Source organism: Neovison vison, chromosome 1 (assembly GCF_020171115.1).
Source record: "Neovison vison isolate M4711 chromosome 1, ASM_NN_V1, whole genome shotgun sequence".
In the NCBI taxonomy this organism is placed as follows: Eukaryota; Metazoa; Chordata; class Mammalia; order Carnivora; family Mustelidae; genus Neogale; species Neogale vison.
Window position 1 is genome coordinate 20821636 of NC_058091.1, and position 21441 is coordinate 20843076.

General features: G+C 46.2%; 1 protein-coding gene across 6 annotated transcripts in view; it reads left to right on the forward strand.

The window, feature by feature from the left end:
• Positions 1-21441, forward strand: part of FYN (FYN proto-oncogene, Src family tyrosine kinase) — a 208910-nt gene that overhangs the window by 163193 nt on the left and 24276 nt on the right. For 5 of the 6 annotated variants that reach the window (XM_044244332.1, XM_044244340.1, XM_044244323.1 and 2 more), the window contains 7 exons: positions 1454-1552; positions 4275-4378; positions 5370-5519; positions 8128-8292; positions 11282-11461; positions 13326-13402; positions 13501-13654. In XM_044244332.1, coding sequence (XP_044100267.1) covers positions 1454-1552; positions 4275-4378; positions 5370-5519; positions 8128-8292; positions 11282-11461; positions 13326-13402; positions 13501-13654 — 929 coding nt within the window. Of the gene's footprint in view, positions 1-1453; positions 1553-4274; positions 4379-5369; positions 5520-8127; positions 8293-8709; positions 8866-11281; positions 11462-13325; positions 13403-13500; positions 13655-21441 lie in introns of all 6 variants that reach the window. The other variant, XM_044244352.1, reaches the window with a different exon arrangement.

Genomic DNA, 21441 nt, shown 5'->3' on the forward strand with positions numbered 1-21441 from the left:
GTCTGGCTACAAAATGATGTAAAGAAAAAAAGGCGGGGGGTAGGGTTTTCTCTTGCTGCTTCCAAGGACCAAAAGAGGAAGGAGAACAGGCCCTGAGCCCCTGCCAAAGAGCCACCAGACAGGTCTCGGTATGCCCAAGGGCAGCGGCCTCGCCTCCTCCCCTGCCCTCGCACCCCTGGCCCAGGCTGGTGCCGGGTTCTGTGGACTCCATGCAAGGCAGGGCTGCGGCCCCACATAGGTGTGTGGGGAGAGTCACACACTCCGCCCCTTTTCTCCGTCACACGTCCATTGCCGTGAGTCCAACACGTGAACTCAAAGTGTTGAACTGACCTGTTTGTTCTAAGCTGAGAGTGATGTTACAAGCCCCCCCTTTCACGTCCTTCTGCCCGCAGACCTGAGAGCCCTCCCTCCCCATCCCGACTGAAACAGGCTGTTGCCGGGAACACTGGGTCTTAACAGAGTGGGGAGACTCAGAACCTGAAGTGCCTGGCCGGTTTGTGGCCCCCACCCACCCACCCCTGCACACTTGTACACACACAGCTAGACCCTTCCTCTCCCGTGCACCAGACCCAGGTCTGTAGTCAGTGGAATAACGTCAGGTTGAAGGCTTCTGAACCAGTCCTACCCTGTTGGCCTCATCATTCTACCCATTGTCTTGAAAGCAAGCAAGGCAGGTAGGAGGGGTAGGCTTTCATTCCTTCCTGGGCCTCCTAGCAGGCTTCCTGTCTGAGATGATGGGCAGATGAGCTGTTTTCTTTCCTGATATATCTATTAATGGCTAACAAAATAACACTAGAGCCAGCAAACAATTTGCATCTGTTCAGCAGTACCAGAGGATGCTGCTTACCTCAGGATGTGAGTTGAAATAGAGACTTAGCTAAATTAGTAGAGTTAGTGCATGCTTTGTTTTTCCTTCTAGTTTTGCTGAGATATACCTGGCACATAACATTGTATAGGTTGTGATGGGTTGTGTACAACATGATGGGTTGTACGATATGTATGGTGTACCGTGTACAGTGTGGTGGGTTGACACATGTATATATTGTGAATATTTACCACAATAACACATCCTTCACCTCACATAACTACCATTCTGTTTTTGTTACAGGATTTTTCTAAAGTAAGCTGAGGTTGGGTTCCCTTCCCCTCTGTCCAAGGTGGGGACACTTACCAAGCAAAATGCCCCTCCACCCCAAGACAGCTCTCTCGTGTCCAGGGTTCGACGTTGTTAATTTGCAAATAAAATAAGAAATGAGAGACAGTACCGGAGTCAAGCGACAGTCAACTCAGACTGTAGCCCTGTGACCCTTACAAAGGGCTATGTTGGAATGTGGAGAAATCAGGCAGTGGAATGACTAGGAGATGGTCTTATACTCTTACGGCGTTGAGTCTGTAACTGTAGGACACTGAAATGGTCAACACATTCACTCCCTCTTCTCTTTGTTCTCTGCAGGGAAGGAGACTGGTGGGAAGCCCGCTCCTTGACAACCGGAGAGACTGGTTACATTCCCAGCAATTACGTGGCTCCCGTTGACTCTATCCAGGCAGAAGAGTATGTTTTGTTTGTTGTTTTCACTCAACTACTTGCTTTTAAAAGTTAGCTGTCACAATAAAATGCCATTAACTTTGTGCAGGAGGGAGAAGAAATTCGCTAGAGCGATTTCAGGGCTGAGAGGATATGCCGTGTTTTCCCACGCCTTGTGCTGCGGTTTTTGCCGTATCTATGTAACGCTCGTACTATTACTAACTTACTATTTTTCCTTACACCTGTTTTTTAAAAACATACTTAATTCGAAAGGGATCGTTATCAGAACCCTAATGAAAACCCAATATTACTTGTCATAGAAACTAACCAGGAAAACGCGATGAAGTTCTGGCCAGAGCATATGTTGTTACTGTGAGCGCAAGGTTTGAAGCCTATAGTCTGCTGGAAAAAAATGAGAGCGAGGGTGGGAAAAAGAATGGGAGTGGGGAGGGGAAGAGAAAGGCAGGGAGGGGGTCAAGGGGGCAAGTAATTATTAAAGATCAGCATGAGATTTTCTTTCTCCGTGTAATCAGAAATATTAAGGGGATACTGAAGGTACTAGAAGTATCTCACATACTCCCACAGCTCAGGAAAATCCTCTGATGGTACATTTCAGATGCTCCTTTCCTTTGATTTGGGGTCTTGGTTGGTTTCTTTGATAGTAAGTTGTGACTAGCCGTTAGTTGGGCCAAGAAATTTCACTGGTACCAGTTTGGGGAGATGGTCTGTAGGCTGAGGGGATTCTAGGAGGGACAGCCATTGTTCCTTTTCCTGACCTGTGGAGGACTCCTGGCCACTTCCAAAAGGGAGAACTCTCAGAGTGGCTTGTGTGAGGACCCTCTTTTTTGAACTGAGGGAAAGAAAACTGGCCCAGGACTCCCAAACCCGGGGACCTGTCCTCCTCCCTGATGCCCTGGGGACCTGTCTCTTCTGGGAGTCTTGCCTCACCAGTAAGGGAGTCAAGGAAGGTCAGACACAAGGCCCAGTCTTTGGCTCTGGTACTGCATTTTGCACCGGGGATTAGACTGCACACCCCAGCCAAACCTCCACCTGGTTCACCGTCTTTTTTCCTTTATATTCGTCTTAATTCCTTTATATTCGCTCTAAGACAGTTGCTTTTGTTCCTCACTCCCAAATACTCAGTGCTTCTGCGCTCATTTTTTTCTCCTCGGGAGTGTGTTTTATCATCAGACAATAAAGGAATTTGTATCGAATTTTTATTTTAGGGCACATTTGCAAACATCTTTGTGCTAGTTCAGAATAAAAGGTACCACTAAATGTGGCATTTTGATTTAACGGGGAACCTACCAACTCTATATTTAAGTTATATACGTGTGTAATGTAATGTATTTTTAAATACTTTGTTTTTAAAGATAAATTAGCATTCTAAGGAGATAACGCATATGGTTTTCATAGGCAATTAATTACCATTATCTGAAAATGCTCCTGTTTTAGTTCCATCCATTGTTCTAACAGCTCTCTTTTCAGCACTGTTCGGTTCGTGCTGCATTTTCATTGGGCAGCTGATGCAAACCCAGAAAGTCATTTTTCATAAATAATTGTGATTCTCTTTCCACCATCTAGTGCTAAGTTAGGATCATTACCCAGTCCGGTGCCTTTAAAAGTCACTGAGGAGCTCGCTTGCAGCGCGTCTTTTCTCATCTTGTGAGGCTCTTTCATTCACAAAAGAAATTTGACAGGGAACACATAATAGCTGTGTTCAAGTATAATGAATTAAAATTTCATTTTAGAAACTGGATCCTTTCGCAGTCGAATATTCTAAAACTGTTTCTAGGCACCGATGCCAGCGGGGCGCTCCTGCCTTGCTCCTCGGCTTCCCACAGCACCTGCTGCTGCTGCTGCTTCAGCGCCCCGGGCAGAGACGTTAGCCGAGGGCCGGGCCACGGTTAGGGCTGCGGAGTGGGAGGGAAGAGAAGAGAGAAGCAGCCGAGGATGTGAGCTGACTGGAGGTGCTGCCTTCTTACATGGCACCAGAGTGTCGTCTCAGGGAAGATAGGAAGCGTCTGCAACGCCAGTCATTTGTTAGGGACGCGCTCGTTGACTGTTCACAGGGACCCATCCCTGCAGCTGTGCCGAGCACGCATGCGCAGACCCCACCCACCTGCAGGCAGAGCCTTTCATTTACCCAATCTTCACACCTGCTGGCCAGGAAGAGCGTGAAAGCAGGCATCCAAGGGCAGCAGTCATCTCAAATTAGGGGTCGTCTTGACATTTTTTTTCAAAGCTGCTATAGGTACAAAGTTACTGAAAATATCGGGTCTTTGTTCTTTATCCGTTCTGACTGACTTTTTTTTTAATGCTTGATTACTGATCTTATCTAGACGAAGGCTGCGTTTCATTATTTCCCAGGGGTTGTAATTATGCTCCGAAATCCCAGGGTCTTGGAGGTGTGTGTGGGAAGGGTCTCCTGCAGTTGCCGTTTCAAAACAAGGTCTTAGATTTCTCCTTTTGTGAATGCAGGGGGCAGTGTTAACACAAACCAGTTCTTGTCACGCTGGAAGGGAAGGGAAATCAGCCACAATTCGAAACTGATTTTTTTTTCTTTAAAGAGTGAAAGAGATGGATTAGGGATGGATGGAATCAGGAGCAGACTGAAAGGGAACGAGATGAGGCTAGGAAGCCATGTAGAGGGAAAGGCTGCGGATGTGATTGGAGATGAGGAGGAATGCTATTCCGTTTTTGTAAATGGGCCTTACAAAACGCTTCCTTCCCTTGATCTCATTGAAAGGTGGTACTTTGGAAAACTTGGCCGAAAAGATGCTGAGCGACAGCTTTTGTCCTTTGGAAACCCGAGAGGTACCTTTCTTATCCGTGAAAGTGAAACCACCAAAGGTAAGATAAGGAGTTGAAGAACTTGGTTGTCGCTCAAATCTGTGGATTAGTCAGAGGGGATGAAAGGCTTATCTCTAATGTACAAGGGTTTTTAAATGGCACATATATCCTCCCTGCCTTGTGAACGGAGTCCTATTTTCAGTTTTCCCTCCAGGCTCTAGAACTGCAGACAGCTAAAAGGCCTGCAGAGGCTCAGAATCAAGCCCTTCGTCCCGAAACAGAGGCCAGGCAGCTTCACTCCTGCAGGCACACAGGATCATAGAATTTGCAGCAGGTCTTTAGAATTACGATTTTCTACAACTCTTAGCTCCTCGGGCACCAATCCTACAGGTTGTTTTTGCATTCCTTTTGTTTTTTCAAAACTGACTGCTTTCCTCCAGCCACTGGCCTTTCATTATTTAACCACACGTTAGGGCCCAGGAGAGAAGCTGGGCCAAAGGAAAGCAGGAGCAGTGGCCTTCCAGCTCGATCTACCAGACATGGGGGTCTGCTCCTGAGACAGGGTTGTGGGAAGGAACTGGAGGCTTCCTTTTAGAGACACAGCCCTTATATCTGTTTAACTCACACTGCCTCTGCCTCTGAGACATTCCATGGACAAGGATGATGAGGAGAGCCACCTCGGCCGGCTGGGCTGTGTTTCTCTTCTCTTCATCTTCCCTCCCGCCCACCCCCCGGGGTAGTTGGGGCTGTACCCTATTAGGCAACACGAGGATACTAAAGAGAGTGTTGTAGGAAAAGCCCAGGTGGGCTTTCATTCTCAAGGATAAAGTCACTGAATTGCTACTATCTCCTGACACTTGCAATAAAGAGGTGTTTTCTTCTGCTGAGTCGAAGTGTATGTGTGCACATGCGTGTGCGCACGTACACATGTGTGCACGCGTGTGCGTCCTCTTCATAATTGTTGGTCAGAATACTCAAGTAAATGAGACCCAGAAGACAAACGAGCTCACAAAATGATTGGAGCTGCTGATGCTCTGTGCGTTTGTACCAGGTGCCTATTCACTGTCCATCCGGGACTGGGACGACATGAAAGGAGACCACGTCAAACATTATAAAATTCGCAAACTTGACAATGGTGGATACTATATTACCACCCGGGCCCAGTTTGAAACACTTCAGCAGCTTGTACAACATTACTCAGGTAAACCCTGATTCTAACTAACGAGTAACCCCTGGTACCCTGGAAGGGATGGGGAGGCGAGGGGAGGGGGTATGTGTTGGGGGGGTGGGTACAAGAGTATACGAAGTCAGCAGTGACAATTCGCCAGCTGCACAAGGTGGGGCGCGGCTGAATAGGTTCTACCGGAGTTGTTATTAGTTCCATATGTAGACGTTTGTCAAAAGACTGTAACTTTCTAGTTTCCCAAGGACAAAGCAGTAAGTTAAATTGTAAAAGCCGTCGTCTTTTCCTGTTCCCCTGGAGTCTGGAATTGGAAACTGTGACAGGATAGGGAGCAGTGTCTGGAGGGAACTCACAGGGGGCTCCTGTCGGGGGTCCCCCAGTTCACACTCAGCACTCACACGAGTGGCTGCACATGCTTTTCATTCCCATGACCAGAGGAATTTCAAAATCCACTTATCATGTTCTGTTTCCCCACCAGTGCTGCTGTTCCCTAACGAGATGTAGACTGTGTGACCCACACACGTATCTCGGTTACAGCTCTTGTATGAAACTTCGGAACAGTCAGTAGAGCAGTCGCTGTCTGGACCCCCGATGTCACTGCTAGTGTGTTGTTCCTAGAGATGTACACTGACTAGGTGCTTAGGTGTGCAGTCTGTACATTTTAGTAGAGGATGTGGTTTTACGCATAAGTATCAAAATGATCACTTTCATTCCAAGATTAGCAAGAGCCTCCCACTATGTAACATACACAGGTGGTTTTTTATATAGATACATATGTACAGATACAGAGCTATGTCCCCTTAAACCCAGTAGTATTTTTGTGATGCATATGTGTGTATATGTATATATACACTCATATATGCATATACACATAGACACATTTTATATTGTTCTTCAAGACAATAACAACACCACAGTTTTTGTGGTTGATCTCAACTATTGCTCTGTGCGCATTCATTTTTTTAAAAATGTGTGTGTCATTTTTTAGCACCAAGAAAAGCAATCTTTTGAAAATGACAATAAGAAACACCTCTCGACTGATCCTGGGCACTAATGAAAAAGTGAAAAAATTAACAACACTTGGAGCTACTCATTGATTAGGATATCGGGTAGCTTTAGTTTATGTGGGTTCTAATGAAACATACAGTAGAAATGAAGCAGAATATCTCCCCGAGCTTAAACAACATACTCAAAATGCCTGCATGTGTAAGGAGTTTTTCAGATGCTGAAATATATTTCATTACAGCCAGACATCAGCAGGATCCCCAGGGTTTGGATCATTTGAAAATATTGTGTTGGAAAGGGCACCTTAATAACATCGTAAAGCTGGAAGGAGAGAAGGGATATGAAGAGCAGTAGACGTTTTTTAATCTCAAAAAAAATCCGTCTCAAGTTAGATTTGTTTTTATATTGGCTTTTCCTCTTCCCTCTTTCCCTCTCCCACACAATAAAGTGCCTTTGAAATACTGACACATAAATAATTTCCTGCCTAAACATCTCAGAACCTGATCCTACCACAAAGAAAGGAGTAAAAAGTTAACTTAGAGCTGGTTCCCAGAGAAAAGACAACAACCCTACATATGATTTCCCTGGGTCTGAGGGGCCTCCAGGGAGGTGTGGGGCTCTGTCCACCTCACAAGCCAGGCTCTCTACAGCCTTTGTCACTGCCCTGATTCCTCGTGCTTTGTTACCTTCCCTTACCTGACAGATGTTTCACTTGGCATTCAAGCAGTTTCTCCCCCTCACCACTGCCAGATTCTAAAAGCTATATTCTTTAAAAAAAAAAAAAAAAAAAGAAGAAGAAGAAAGAAAGAGAGAGAGAAAGAAAGAAAGACGAAAATTCCAAATAACCCATAAGTGATCATTGTTTTCCTTTGTCTTTTTCATAGGAAATAGAGTACTTTCACATCCTTGAGTTTCTGCAGATTTCAGTTTCCTTTGTTTCTGTTTGAAACCAGATTTCTAAATTATATATTAGAGATTGTTATAAAAATTTATTTTAATGGGAAATATCAAAGAAGCAAGAGTATCTGATAGGTAGAAAAGAATCAGTTAAAAAACCAGAGAAATCCTAGAGAAATGTGACCTCTTTCTTCCCCTGCCAGGTATAATCTTTAGTCTTACTAGTTTATAATAGTCTAACATTCTATGGAAAGATCCTGTGCCAAAGTTACAGTTTTAAGTATATTCATAGAAGGTCCCTAAACCCTTGACATACAGAGGGAGGGGACAGTTGTGCTGATGTTCTGTAGTCCAGATGTACCCTTTGAAATCAGTGGAAGTATTTTCAGGATTCCAGAGACATGATATTAGCATACTGGGCAGAAAACATTTTTCTTCCTTAGTGAGTACAGAAACCAAAACAGCCGTACCTGTACCTGTATATGTGCATAGCCTATATTATACCCAGAGGCACAGAGCAATCCACACCTAAAATGTCCTCTGTCCTACCTCCAGTGAACATGTTTCAATGTCTGGTGTCTAATCTTCCAAGATGTGTGTAGTTCTCTGCTGACGTAGCAGTTTTGAGCAATGCCGTGCGCTCGCTGGGTTTGTGTGATTCTAAGTGTTGTTTCACGTGTTCTGCTTTTCTCTCCCTCTCCTGCTGCTGTCCCCGCTCCATCAGAGAGAGCCGCAGGTCTCTGCTGCCGCCTAGTAGTTCCCTGTCACAAAGGGATGCCAAGGCTTACCGATCTGTCTGTCAAAACCAAAGATGTCTGGGAAATCCCTCGAGAATCCCTACAGTTGATCAAGAGACTGGGAAATGGGCAGTTTGGGGAAGTATGGATGGGTATGCTGAGACTCATTTATTCTATTACTAGCTCTCTCGTTTGGGAAGTCCCAAACATCCAAGATGGAAGGTGAAAAATGAAGACTTTATGGCCTGGAAGAAGGTTTAAATTACTAATAGTGGGGAATTATGCCTTTGATTTGAATTTCAGAATTCCAGAATTTCCAAAAGAGAGATAGCCGTCAAGATTGGCAGATGGCTCAAATTATGCTATGATATGAGTTTTGACTCATAAGCCAGAAAATAGTATAAGGCATGTTCCAGCCTGCACAAATGCTTTGCCGTTCATTTTCAAGTGCAAATGTTTGCCCAGTGCAGTGTCACCCCACAGGGCAAGTCACCTTCCATCTTTCCTAGTGCATGCATAATTATGGATTATAAGGACTGTGTTTTCTTTATTAATTCCCTTTCCTGTAGAGAAAGCTGATGGTTTGTGTTTTAACTTAACTGGGATTGCATCGAGTTGTACCCCACAAACTTCTGGATTGGCTAAAGATGCTTGGGAAGTTGCACGTGATTCATTGTTTCTGGAGAAGAAGCTGGGTCAGGGGTGTTTCGCTGAAGTGTGGCTTGGTAAGGCAGAGGGCACATTTCATTTTGGATGCATCTCAAAGCCAATTTAAAAGACCGTTTGGGGCAAAAACATCCACACAGTCATTGGGACCAAGACATTTAACCTGGCTAGCTAGATAGGCGCAGGACATTCAGATTTTGAGAATGTGGCAAAACTGCTGCACTTTTCTATCCTTCTTCATATAGTTAATGAAGGCAGGCACACACAGAACAAGAAACCAGTACAATAAGAATCCATTGTTTCCTCTTCCTAAGACCTGGAAAGGTAAGATACTAAAGATAGTTACTATAGGAAAGACCATGGGCTTTTTTTGCTCAGTAGGCCTGGGTTTGAATCCTTACTAGCTAATTAACCATGAGCAAGGGGCCAATTTAACCTCTTTGTGCCTTTGTTCCCTCATCTGTAAAATTGAAATGATACCTACTTTTTAAGATTGAGGATTACACAGGACAATGCACTTAGAGTCCCCGTGTATAGAAGATGCTCAGTAGACACTCCTACTTCCCTTAATTTGGTTGTCATGACGTTGATCAGGCTGACTGCACAGGGCTTTCATAACACCCTTTGGGCCCTGTTGCAGCTTTACTTAGAGAAAATCCATAAATTTGGCCCCGCCCAAACACATTTGTCTGTGAGACAGATGTTGGTGTTTATAGAATCTTCCTTCTTTCTTTCTTAGATTCAATTAAAAACAATACACGTAGGTACCTGTTGCCACATGTATCTGTCAGTGTTTATGGTGGTCAGCATTAAAAGATTTAACACAGTGAATGCACTTGGAACAGAGCCTGGCAAGGACCAAGTGTTACACAGATGTAGATACAGCAATGAGGTTAGAGATGGACACTCGGACATACACATTTGTGTGTGTTCTCATAAGAAACTGTATAATAAGCGTGTATAAATATCTTTATATGGCCTTCCTCTCCCTCATCCGCCCAGTTTGTAATTGAAGTTGTGGATGCCAAGGATTTTAATTCAATCAATTACGCAGTCAGGAAGAATCAGACATTATACAAAAATTTATTATCGAACTTTATAATTATCAACTTTAAATCAGTATGCCATACTATTAAGAATCTGTTTCCCACTGAACATAAAACATCAAGTTATGCTAGTTCAGGATCAGGAAGGAATGCCAGTAAGACTAACTGCGTTGTTATTAGAGAAGAAAATCTCTATTTAAAATTTTGGGATGCTAACAGCACTCAAATAAGAAAGACCACTGACAGATTGTCAGATTTTCCGTTTACGGTTAGTGGTCAGATGTTTTATAAGATTTGAATGAACTCTTCTTTAAGCCACTGTTCTTTCATAACTTGGATTTTTGTAGGGTACATGCTGTAATTCTATGAACCATGTCTCGAACAGGGTGACAAAAGTTCACTGAATTTTTTAATTCTAACACCAATTATATTCAATATAAAATTTTTAATTTAAACCACTTTTCTAAATAGAAAAGGTGTAATCTAACTTCACAGATTTTTCTGTTTCCCTTAGAGATAGAAGTCTAAGTCCTAGAGCTAATAGTGGAATACACATTGAACTTGCATTTTTTTTTTCTTACATTTGGGGCTGAAAGAGATTCAAAAGATAATCCAGTTCCATCCCTCTATTTTACAGATGAGGCAACCAATGATCATAAACCAGGCCTGTCTCTGTACCTACCTAATTTTAACATGTTATGCCTAAATATTTCTGTTCCCTCTCAGCTGCGGTTTGATTTTTCCACTCTAAACTGATAGAGGCTATTGTTCTTGTGGCAGACCATCAGTAACCCTGAGGAATTTTCCTTACCTGGTTGAAGTATGGGGCAAGGAGACTGCGAGCTTCTTGCCAGTGTTTATCAGCGTACTTGTAATCTTACTTCTGTAGCAGCTGTTCAAGGACTCAGTCAAAGTAGCCCATTTACTGAAGACAGTTGAAAGTCTGGAGGTCGTCTCCAGACATCCTCAATGTATTGCCATGTTTTGTTTTGTTTTTTAATGGCACACTTCATAACATGGAACTTAATCTAGTTTCTTCCATGCTCCCTCTACTACCTAAGGGATAGCTATGGGATGGCTGGGCCTGTTCTAAACTTTGGACATTCGTCCTTGTAAAGAAGTGTCCAGAGCTTTTGGTACCAATTTGTAGTCAAATGGGTGATTACGGAACAGGAAAGTGGCATGTATCAAAATAAGAAAAAAGTTGCAAGAATTATAAACCATAATATAGCCATAAGGAAACACATTTTTCCTGTTGAAATATTTGACAGAGTCCTTACATTTGATTATCCTCATTCAACAAAAAAAGATACTAAGTTCTTCTAAGTTAAACTCTAACTTTATGCAAGTAGCTTTTGATTTAAAATCTTTTTTTCCCCCCATCAAAAGAGGATCTTGGATTTAACTTAATATTGTGGGATGTGTGCAGGTACCTGGAACGGAAACACAAAAGTAGCCATAAAGACACTTAAACCAGGCACAATGTCCCCGGAGTCATTCCTTGAGGAGGCACAGATCATGAAGAAGTTGAAACATGACAAGCTGGTCCAGCTCTACGCCGTGGTGTCTGAGGAGCCTATCTACATTGTCACCGAGTACATGAACAAAGGTTGGGCCCTACCTCACAGCTGACCCACACGGGTTGTTCTGGGGAGGGCAGTGGCGGTGCCTGCTTGCTTTTTTCCTAGTTTCTTCATGAGTCAAGCATTCCCATCAGTGAAGCACAAATTGTGTGCTCATTAATGAAAACATTTTTTGAAACAGACCATGACCTTGAGTTTGCCCCCCACATGCTTATGAAATGCAACACCTTCTGCACGCTGCACATGTCAGGAGTCCCAGCTCCTGGCCGTAATGAAAGCATTCATTTTTAATATCAGGGATGGCATGGGAGGCTATGATCATTTGCCATCACTTCGAATGCCATGGGCTAAATTTTCTTTTTCAGGGCTGAGCAGTTAATATCAGACACAGCTCTCTAGGCTCAGTTTAGTCTCCATCTTCTCAGCACCTTTGTTTTTCCAGCATGCATCTTAAACATCAGATGGAGAAAGACATGCTTTTAAAGAGTACATTTTTTTTAAAGATTTTATTTATTTATTTGACAGAGAGAAATCACAAGTAGATGGAGAGGCAGGCAGAGAGAGAGAGAGGGAAGCAGGCTCCCTGCCGAGCAGAGTCCGATGCGGGACTCGATCCCAGGACCCTGAGATCACGACCTGAGCCGAAGGCAGCGGCTTAACCCACTGAGCCACCCAGGCGCCCCTAAAGAGTACATTTTTTTTAAAGATTTATTGACGTACTTTAGAGAGAGAGAGTACAAGTGGGAGGGGCTGAGGGAGAAGGAGAGAGAGTGTCAGAAGACTCCACAATGAGTGCAGAGCCTGATGCAGGGCTCAGTCTCAAGACCCCAAGGTCATGACCTGAGCTGAAGCCAAGAGTAGGGCTCTCAACTGACTGTGCTGCCCAGGCATCCCAAAGAGCACATTTTATTCTCATTCTCTCTCTGTCTTTCTAATCAAAGCATTATTGCCAGGGATCAGGCCAAAGATCACTTTGTTTTGGAAAAATAGACAAAGCAAACAAGAAATAACCTTAAAAGATAATGCACTGCACATCAGAGGACACCAGTGTAATTTTTCCTTTCCACGTACTTTCTTTTTCAATATATGTGGAATTCTTGTTTACCTGGCAAACGCTTTGTCCTTTGTGTCCAGGGTTATTTGGTAAATAACTTTGTGATTAAAGCACGGAAGCAATCACAAATGACCATTGTGAGCCTCCAGCCTCTACCCATGATTGTTTCAGCCCTGGTCTTGGTCCTGAGCTCCTGGATGGCCCCAAGCTAGCAGGGGGAGCTACCTGCCCCACTCTGTGTTCCTCGGGAAATAAGCAAGGCCAGTGATTCTCAAACTTTGCAATGTGTCAGAATCACTCAGGGGGCTTCTTACACTGCAGGTTTCTGGGCCCAGCTTCTAGCGTTTCGGATTCTGAATCTTGGGTAGAACCCGAGAGCTTGCATCTCTAAAAAATTTCCCAAGGGGTGCTGTCCCGCTGGTCCTGGGACCACACTTCGGGAACCACAGGGCTGGACAGCATCTTCCCCATGTCCCTCCTCCGTGTGGGGCTGCTGGCGATGAGGCTGAAATGGTGCAGCTCCCCACGTGTGCCCACGTGTCCTCCTTTGTGACATAAAAGGAACCGTATTCCATGTATTGTGGTTTTTATCAAACCTTTGTTGTCCTTAGAAATGGAGTCACCCTTGTTTGTTTCTGAAAGATAAAACTGCTGCCTCTCAAGGCACAGAGTTTTTTCCAACCCTCCTTTTTTTTTTTTGTATAAATCTTTTCTTCATTGACAGCATTATTCATTCCATCACCTCATTCCTTCTAATAAGAAAACCAAATATCGCCCTTTGTCAGGCATTTTTATCTTTCAGAATAAATTGAAATGGTTTTATATTTTGTTCACAGGAAGTCTCCTTGATTTCTTAAAAGATGGGGAAGGAAGGGCTCTGAAATTACCAAACCTCGTGGATATGGCAGCACAGGTAGGCCTCACGGCCCTTGGACCCCTGCCTCAGGGTTAGCACCGTGTAGGTGCATTGAGTCATGGTGTGACGTGTGTCCTGTTCCCTGGTCCCCACAGGTTGCTGCAGGAATGGCTTACATCGAGCGCATGAATTACATCCACAGGGATCTGCGATCAGCGAACATTCTAGTGGGGAATGGACTCATATGCAAGATTGCTGACTTTGGATTGGCCAGATTGATCGAAGACAACGAGTACACAGCAAGACAAGGTAGGCGTTTCCATAGGGTAGCTTGTGATCACATCCTTGGGGACAGTCACGTACTGCACGGTCCTTCCTTTCTCTTTCCATGCCCTTCCTCCACTTGAAATGGCATTCTTTGGCTGAGGTTTTTCTTCCCAATCTGGCAGGAATCTGATAGCTCTGCAGGTGGGAGACTGTAGTGGGTTCAGTAGATGGACAAGATGTTGCTTTCTGGCGAATGAGTGTCCACCGAGGTGGTCTTCCTGGCTCATGCTGCCCTCCTCACATCCAGGCCTGGGACGCTTTTCTGTTGGGGAACGAGGGCTGTGGAAGGCCAAAAGATAAGTCAGATAACAGCTTGTCATTCCATCAAAGTCTCAACACAGAAACACGCTCACTGGAGAATTTAATAAAGAAGTTATTCATAAACGCATGGGCAGAGTTAGGAAACCAACATGGCATAGTGTGAGATCCTAGAGCTATTAAATAACAGCACCCAGCGGGCCAGAGGCCAGAGGGCAGTGGGAAGGGAACTGCCACCAGCGCTAAGAACAAGAGGCCACATTTGGCAGAGAAAGGCCAGGCATGGGTCCGGTGATTTGTACCCAAGCTCACTCTTTGGGCCTCTTCCAGATATCCTGCCCAACCTAGAGGGAAGCCCAAGCTTAGAGGAGCCCACTGGTGAGTCCAGCTGGGTCCAGAGCCAGGAGAGAGCAGAAAAGGGATCTAGAAGAAGGATAGAAAATCACAGTGTCCCCCAAGCAGCCAGCCCCCCTCTAGATCATCTGCCTCCATTCTCCCTCCCCCAGAGATTTGTAGAAATCAGACTGTAGATCAAACACATCCCAAACCAGGAGCACTCCAGTGGGGAGCTTTTTGGCTGCTTTGAGAGCACCCAGTGCCAGGGAGGGAATTCCCAGGGTTATTTTCTACCATCCCGGATCTGCGCACAGCGGTCAGCAGGTTGGTGTGTGGAATTAAGTGTGCCAGTCGAATGTATGCTTCTCCTGTAGAACTCGCGTCTCCTGTAATGCTCGAGTCTGAAGGGGGGTGGGCAGGGGTCGTGGCTGCTGCTCTTAAGCACACCTAGGCCTTCTGAGCAGGGCTGAGCGGCGGCGAGGACATATTACAGGGCAGTGCTTTCTACTGAGTTTTAGAAGGGCCACCCTGGAATTCTGATCCTTTCTTTCTTCTTAAATTCTTTCATTTCATGCCTGTTCTTCCCTCATCATTCTCAGCAGTCTCGAGTGATGGGGGAAATGGTTAAACGAAGACCCTGGCTCGTGCAGTTACCGTCCAAATGCTCAGTCACATGTTGGTCAGACAGCTCGGCTATTTGAATGTTCCCAACACTTCGCAGTTCCTGTCCTGGAGCCAAATGCCCACACTGCCCGCATGCACACACACACACACACACACGCACGCGCACACACACGCTACTGCGGAGCCAGATGGCAGGCCGTGTCCCTAATCAAAGGCACACGGGCAGCTGCGATTGGCGCTGATCATCCAGAGAGAAATGTGGATGTGATTTTGAGTCAAGGCGAGCTGAGAGGGCCTGAGACCTGGCCCTCAAAGAGAGTTCACTCCGCGGCAAACCCATCACGTCCCGACCCAGAGGAGGGGGAGCAGGTGAAGGTTTGGAGACATGAATATTTGATTCGGGACGGGGTGAGATCATCTGTCGGTCTCAGCAGACGGTCGCGAAAGCATCCTCGTGTGCGTGAGTCGAGTCCTGGTGCCAGATGGGGCTGTCCGGGATTTGTCCCTCCCCTTCCCCCAGACTCTGGACTCTACAGAATTTGTGGTATCAGATTCTGGCCTTGAACCATCCAGAAGGTTGCAGGGCAGAAACCCAGGATGTGGACAGAGGCACTGCGGACAGGGCTAGAGGTTTAGTTCATGGAGTGGGGTCCTTTGGCTGTGGCCCTGGGTGCCTGGCACCGGAGGGGAAGGCATGTGAGAGCCCCTCACCAGTTTCCCTGACGGCATGCTTCTGTGGAGCGGGGCCACACTGGCCACCCTCGGCCCTGGCCTTCACATCCCACCGGCTGCCCCCATCCCCCTTCTGGTGGCTTCCTCACCCCCACCGTCACTGTCCCACCTGCTGCCCTGATACCTTTTGAAGGATCAGCTTCATACCCTTTGTACAGTGTTTCCTTTGCTCAACTTCCAAACAGAGAGTCCCCACCCATCCCTCTTAAAACTCTTTTTGCTTCTCTCTTCTCTTTCACAAATATCTTCACATCTGTGCTAAACACTGGAGATAATAAGGAGAAGTAAATGATGTGGAGAACTGAACTTGGGGAAAAACAAAGGCTGTGGGGCTCCAGGATTTGCAAGGAGAATTAAAGAAATGGTCTCCTGCAGGAGAGGGAGAGGAAGGAGCTGGGGCATTTACAGGATCCCTGCCGAGAGCCAGGATACCCTACTGAGAGGGTCACTGTGAAGAGTGTGGAGGGAACGGATAGAAATAGACTCAGGGGTTAAGTAACTTGCACAAAGTCACAGTTAGGAAAAGGGCCGAGGCAGGATTTGAGTCCAGGTACGGCCAGCACTGTTGCTTCTGCTCTCATCAGCTGTACTGACCACCTCTCATCAAGACAGTCATTGCAAAACTAAAAACTAAAAACTAAGATTAGACGTGAGTCCCTTTTTCCCTCTATTTTCTGGGAATGTCTTTAAGGGGGAGCTTCTGATGGGCACGTGTGAGGGAGTTTGGAAGAGCTTTATTTTCCAGCTCTGGGACAACCCAGCTGTTTATAAAATTCTTCCCGAGGGCCTGGCCTGCCCTGGCCTCTTTACGAGGCAGAAAGGGCCCGGTCGGTGTGTTATCTTCTCGTGTGCTCTGCAGATGGCATGCGAGCCGCGTGCTAACGTTCCTGCTGGGATTAACCAGCTCCTCCACACAGCTGGTCCATGTGCTGGCTAATATTTTCAAGTCGGGTTTTATGATACCCACAGGCCACGGCCAGGATCAATCTTGATCATGGAAGTGTGGGCAGTATTGAGAAGCAAGGGCCAAACACAGGTATTTGGGGACAGTTGTTTTTCAACACAGCTGTGGGTTTCCCATCTAAGGGAACACTGAAATGTCTGTCACCATCCCCCTGTGCTGGGGGTGGATCCAGTGATATTTCCCAGGGCACAAGTAGAATTGAAATTTGGACATGTGTTAAACAGCACTTCCTGCGTTCCTTTCCTCCTACCACCCCCCTACCCCACTGGACTGTAAGCAGAAGCCGTGTCAGGGAGAAGGTCAAGACCAGGGTCAGAGCCTGTGAGGGTGGTCCTCTGCCAACAGCCTTCTAGAGGCAACTTGAAATTATTTGGTATTGCTCTCTAATATCTGTACGCCTCCCTCCGTCATAGCAGATCTTCTGTAGTCATAAACACATTGCTAAATTCTGTCCAATCAGGGTGTCGGATTGATGCCAGCATTAATTATTTGAATGCCTTGTCTGGGAAAGGGACTTTTCTAGGAGCTTCAGATCTCAGGAAGCCTGAGATTGCACTGGGGAGGTCTGCAAGCGGGCAGAGGGACACACAGGAGTGGCGCCAAAGCCACATAAATCCATTGCCCGGGGCTTTGGCCAAGTTATTGAGCTTTTCTACACCTCAGTTTGCTTCTCTGTAAGGTGGAAATATATTTTACCTGCTTCGTGCTTTAATTTTTGCCAAGATCACAAAAAACCATACATGCAAAGTGCTTAGCACAGTGCCCAGAACATGGCAGGTGGTAAATAAATGCTCCTGTTGGCATCCTGTACAAGACAGTCCTTGGGGAATAAACACGTGCAAGAATGGACTCTAGACCCAATGGAAAGGCTCAAACACTGTGCTGGAAAGGGAGAGAGGAAGCAAAGATAATGTCCACATAGTCAAATGCACGTGTCAGGAGAATGGACTCGCCGGCAACAGAAATGAGTGAGTCCGGGAAAAAGAGCTCATTTTCAGAGGAAGAGGGTGAGTTTGGCTTTGGGTTTGCTGAACTTGAGGTGGTTGTGATGGTACGTCCCAGTGCAGTGTCCAAGCCCTCACCGGGTGCCGCTGCCGCGGTGCTCACCTCCCAGCACCTCCCCCGCTCCCTGCCTCGCCACTTACGCTGGCCTCTGCCCCCGACTTGCACCATCGCCTGGGGTCCGCCCTCAGCCACCTCCCTACCCCAGCATCAGCAGAGACGGCCCCAGCCCTGCCCGTGCCGTGGGCACCCCGAGGCTCTGCTGTCTGTCTGTCCTCACACGTCCGCACCTCACCTCCTCCCATAACCACCAGTAGGGGCGGCTGTCTCCAGGCCTTTCTAAGACTCCCAGCCCCTCCCACCGTCAGTTACTTCAGAGCTCACACAAACACACGGGAAACGGGGAGAATTCTTGATCGACTCCATGTTCTTCTTCATAAGCTTTCAGGAAGCCCAGCACTGACTAGCCCTTGATTTAAACCTAACAAGTTCGGGTAGACTTGGCTTGTGGATAAGAACGACTTGCTTTTGTGGACGCTTATGTCTTATTTAGCCATAACATACATACAATAAAATGAGTAAATCTGAAATGTCCAACTCGGGAAGTTTTTGCACATTGGTTTGCCTCTGAAACCACCTGCGGACGAAGACACAGAGCACTGCCAGCGCCCCAGAAGTCCACCGCCAGCCCCGTCCAGCCGGTAGCGCCCGAGGGGGCAGCCACTGTCCCCACTGCCTGCTGGCCGTGGAGCTTCATAAACACTAGTCCCAGAGTCTCACTCCCCGTGTCTGGCTTCCCCACCGTCGTGGCTCTGGGCTTCATCCTTGTTGCTTCCATTCTACAAACGCATCGCTTCGCTCTTCCACTGGACTTTCTGATTTGGGGCCATTATGAATTAAGCTGCCGTGGTGGTAGACGGATGTCCTCCTATCTCTTGGATAATCTCAGGAATAGAACCATTAGGGGCCCCTGGGTGGCGCAGTAGGTTAAACATCCGACTCTCGGTTTTAGCTCAAGTCATCACCTCAAGTTCCTGAGATCGAGCCCGGTGTGGGCCTCGAGGCTCAGCACAGAGTCTGCTTGAGAGTCTCCCTCTCCTCCCCCGCTTCTGCTCATGCTCACTCTCTCTCTCCCATAAATACATAAATCTTTAAAAATAAATTTTAAAAACTGAGCCTGGGTGGCTCAGTGGGTTAAGCATCTGCCTTCCGCGCAGGGCATAATCCCCAGGTCCCGCATAGGGCCCCTGCTCAGCGGGGAGTCGGCTTCTTTGTCTCCTTCTGCCCCTCCCCCTGCTTGTGCCTGCGCATGCGCACTCGCTCGCGCGCGCTCTCAAATAAACAAAATGATCTTTGGATAAATAAATAAATAAATAAATAAATAGAACCATTAGTTCTACAGACCTCATTAGCATTTGTAGATCCTGCCCACGGACTTTGTGTGCATATCTTTAAAGGTCTAGTACGGGGTTACTGTTATTTGCTGGTGGTGTACCTCCCTCCAGGCTGCGGACGGGACCAGTGACACTGCGCAACCTAGGAGTCGAAGTTACAAGGCCTGGGTTCAAACTAACTGTATCACTTACCAATCACTTGACCTTGCTGAGCCTCAGTTATAGCATCTGGGAAATGGAGACATGAAAATAATTACCTCGCTTAATTAGTGCAGGACTACACAAGCTGTCTGTAAAAGCTCTTTGAGGGTTGTGGAATATAAAAACCATTCCTACGGACCTGAAGTTTTTGTGTTTGATGTATATTGTCCTTGAAAAGTATCTTTCTTACCTAAAAACAAAATGTTTAAAAAAAAAAAAAAAGCCAGCTAATCAGTAAAGAAGAGTCAGTCTTTCCAAAGAGGAAAAAAAAACAAAACTAGTTGATTTTCTGGGCTGGACCGTTCGGGCAGTCAGTTTGTCTGAGCAGCAGCAGCTCTGTATTACCTGCCTGCCCCGAGGGCCCCTCTAACCTGACACAGACAACCAGAGATGCCAGCAGACTTTCCTTTTTCTCGCACTTTCCCTCTCTGCCGGGAACCGCCCTTGCCTCCAGGCCGCCTCTATCTCTTTTCCTTTTTTTTTTTATATTTTCCTTACATTTTTTATGTTTTCCTTATCTTTTCCTTATTTTCTTCTGCCAGCTGGGCGTCTGGTGGGGCATTCTCAGCAGTGCCCCTGATGGTCGTGCACACACATGCGCGAGCACACACACACGTGCACGGGCACTGTTGGAGCAATTCTCCCAAGTGTCTGCGGACCCAGTCTCGCTGCTTCTCTAGAGCATTTGGCCTGAAGATCAGCACAGAGCACCTAGTAGGTGTTTAACAGGTATCTGTTTACGGCAGTGAAAACAGCCCAAATCACTGTCACGTCTACTCACTCTTCCCAGGAGTGCTCTCCTGCGCCCTGGGCACTGGGCACAGCCCTCTCTGGGCATCTGATACCATGAGGACGGTTTGCTACAGCAGCACCCCCTGCACACAGTGAGACTGCCTTTGGGGTAATGGGAAGCACAGGAGCTTTGGAGCTAGGAGGTCTGGGTTCAAATCCTGGCTCTGCCACTTCCTGCTCATGGACTTTGCAGAATCTCTCACCTCTGGGAGCCTCAGCTTTCTCATCCTGGAACAAGGGTTGGTATTGATCACCATTCAGGTGGTTGGGAAGGTCAGAGAAGAAGCTGTTGGTGTTCATCACTCCTTCCCACTGCTCCCGGCAGCACTTAGCGTCACATCGTTCTGGATAGCCAGACCCCACTTTCCTACATGCTCATGCACACGCGCACACACACACACACACACACACTCGCGCTCTCTGGATTGGTTAAGAATTGGTTAAGATACATGAAATCTGATGATCTTGGTGTGAATCTTAGCATCGCTGCTAATTAGCTATAAACTCTGGACAAGTTTCTTAACCTCTCTGAGCCTTCCTTCCCTCCTCCGACAACAGGGATAATAATAGTTATCTACATCACAGAATTGTTGGATGGCTTTCCTGGGAATGTCTGTAAAGCACTTAATACACAGCAAATGCTGAGCTGATAGCTGTATAGTCATAGTAGCAGTGATAGTAATACCACTACTACTGATCCAGTGGGTTGATCAAGCTGTTTGTGTGTCTCTCACACACCTTCCCTCCTTCCCTCCTTCCCTCCCTCCCTCCTTCCTCCTTGCCCCTCCCATACACTCTTATACACCCCCCCCCACACACACACACACACCTTGGTCTGTCCCTAACAGCTTCCAGCCAGGTCACCTGCCAATATTTAACCTTCTCCTTTCCTGATCTGAATCATCACAAAGACAGGAACATAAGAGTCGCTCTGTGTATTGGTTGGCTTTTTTTTTTTTTAGGGTCTAAGTTAATGACCCGCTTGTTGTTGGGGGAGTAAATGTCAAGGCAATTTAATCTTTGGATCTTGGGAATGTGTGTAGAAACCGGGGCTTCCGTGACTTTATATAAGACCTGCTGTGAGTTTAGTCTTGTGTATTAAATAGAAGAAGAAAAATGCGTCTGTTCAAACACTCCCAGTATTGCAGATTTAGGTTGAATAGATTAGTATCTGGAGGAAAATTCACGTATAAATTAGACTGCAAAGAATTCATAATTGTTGCAGTTTTCATGTTAATTATTTCATGTTAAAAAATTGTTACTGCATAAATTAACACATTCTTTCATGGTGAACATATTTTAGAAAGATTTGTTACTTTAATAACTCTTTGTGTATTAGAAATCCCAGATGCCTGTACTAATTAAATATAATCAGATTTTGGATTCAAAAAGCACAGTAGCCATTTAACACAAACAAGGAGGCAGCTAGGTTGACAAACACAGTCAGGAAGAAGCTATCCCTGTTT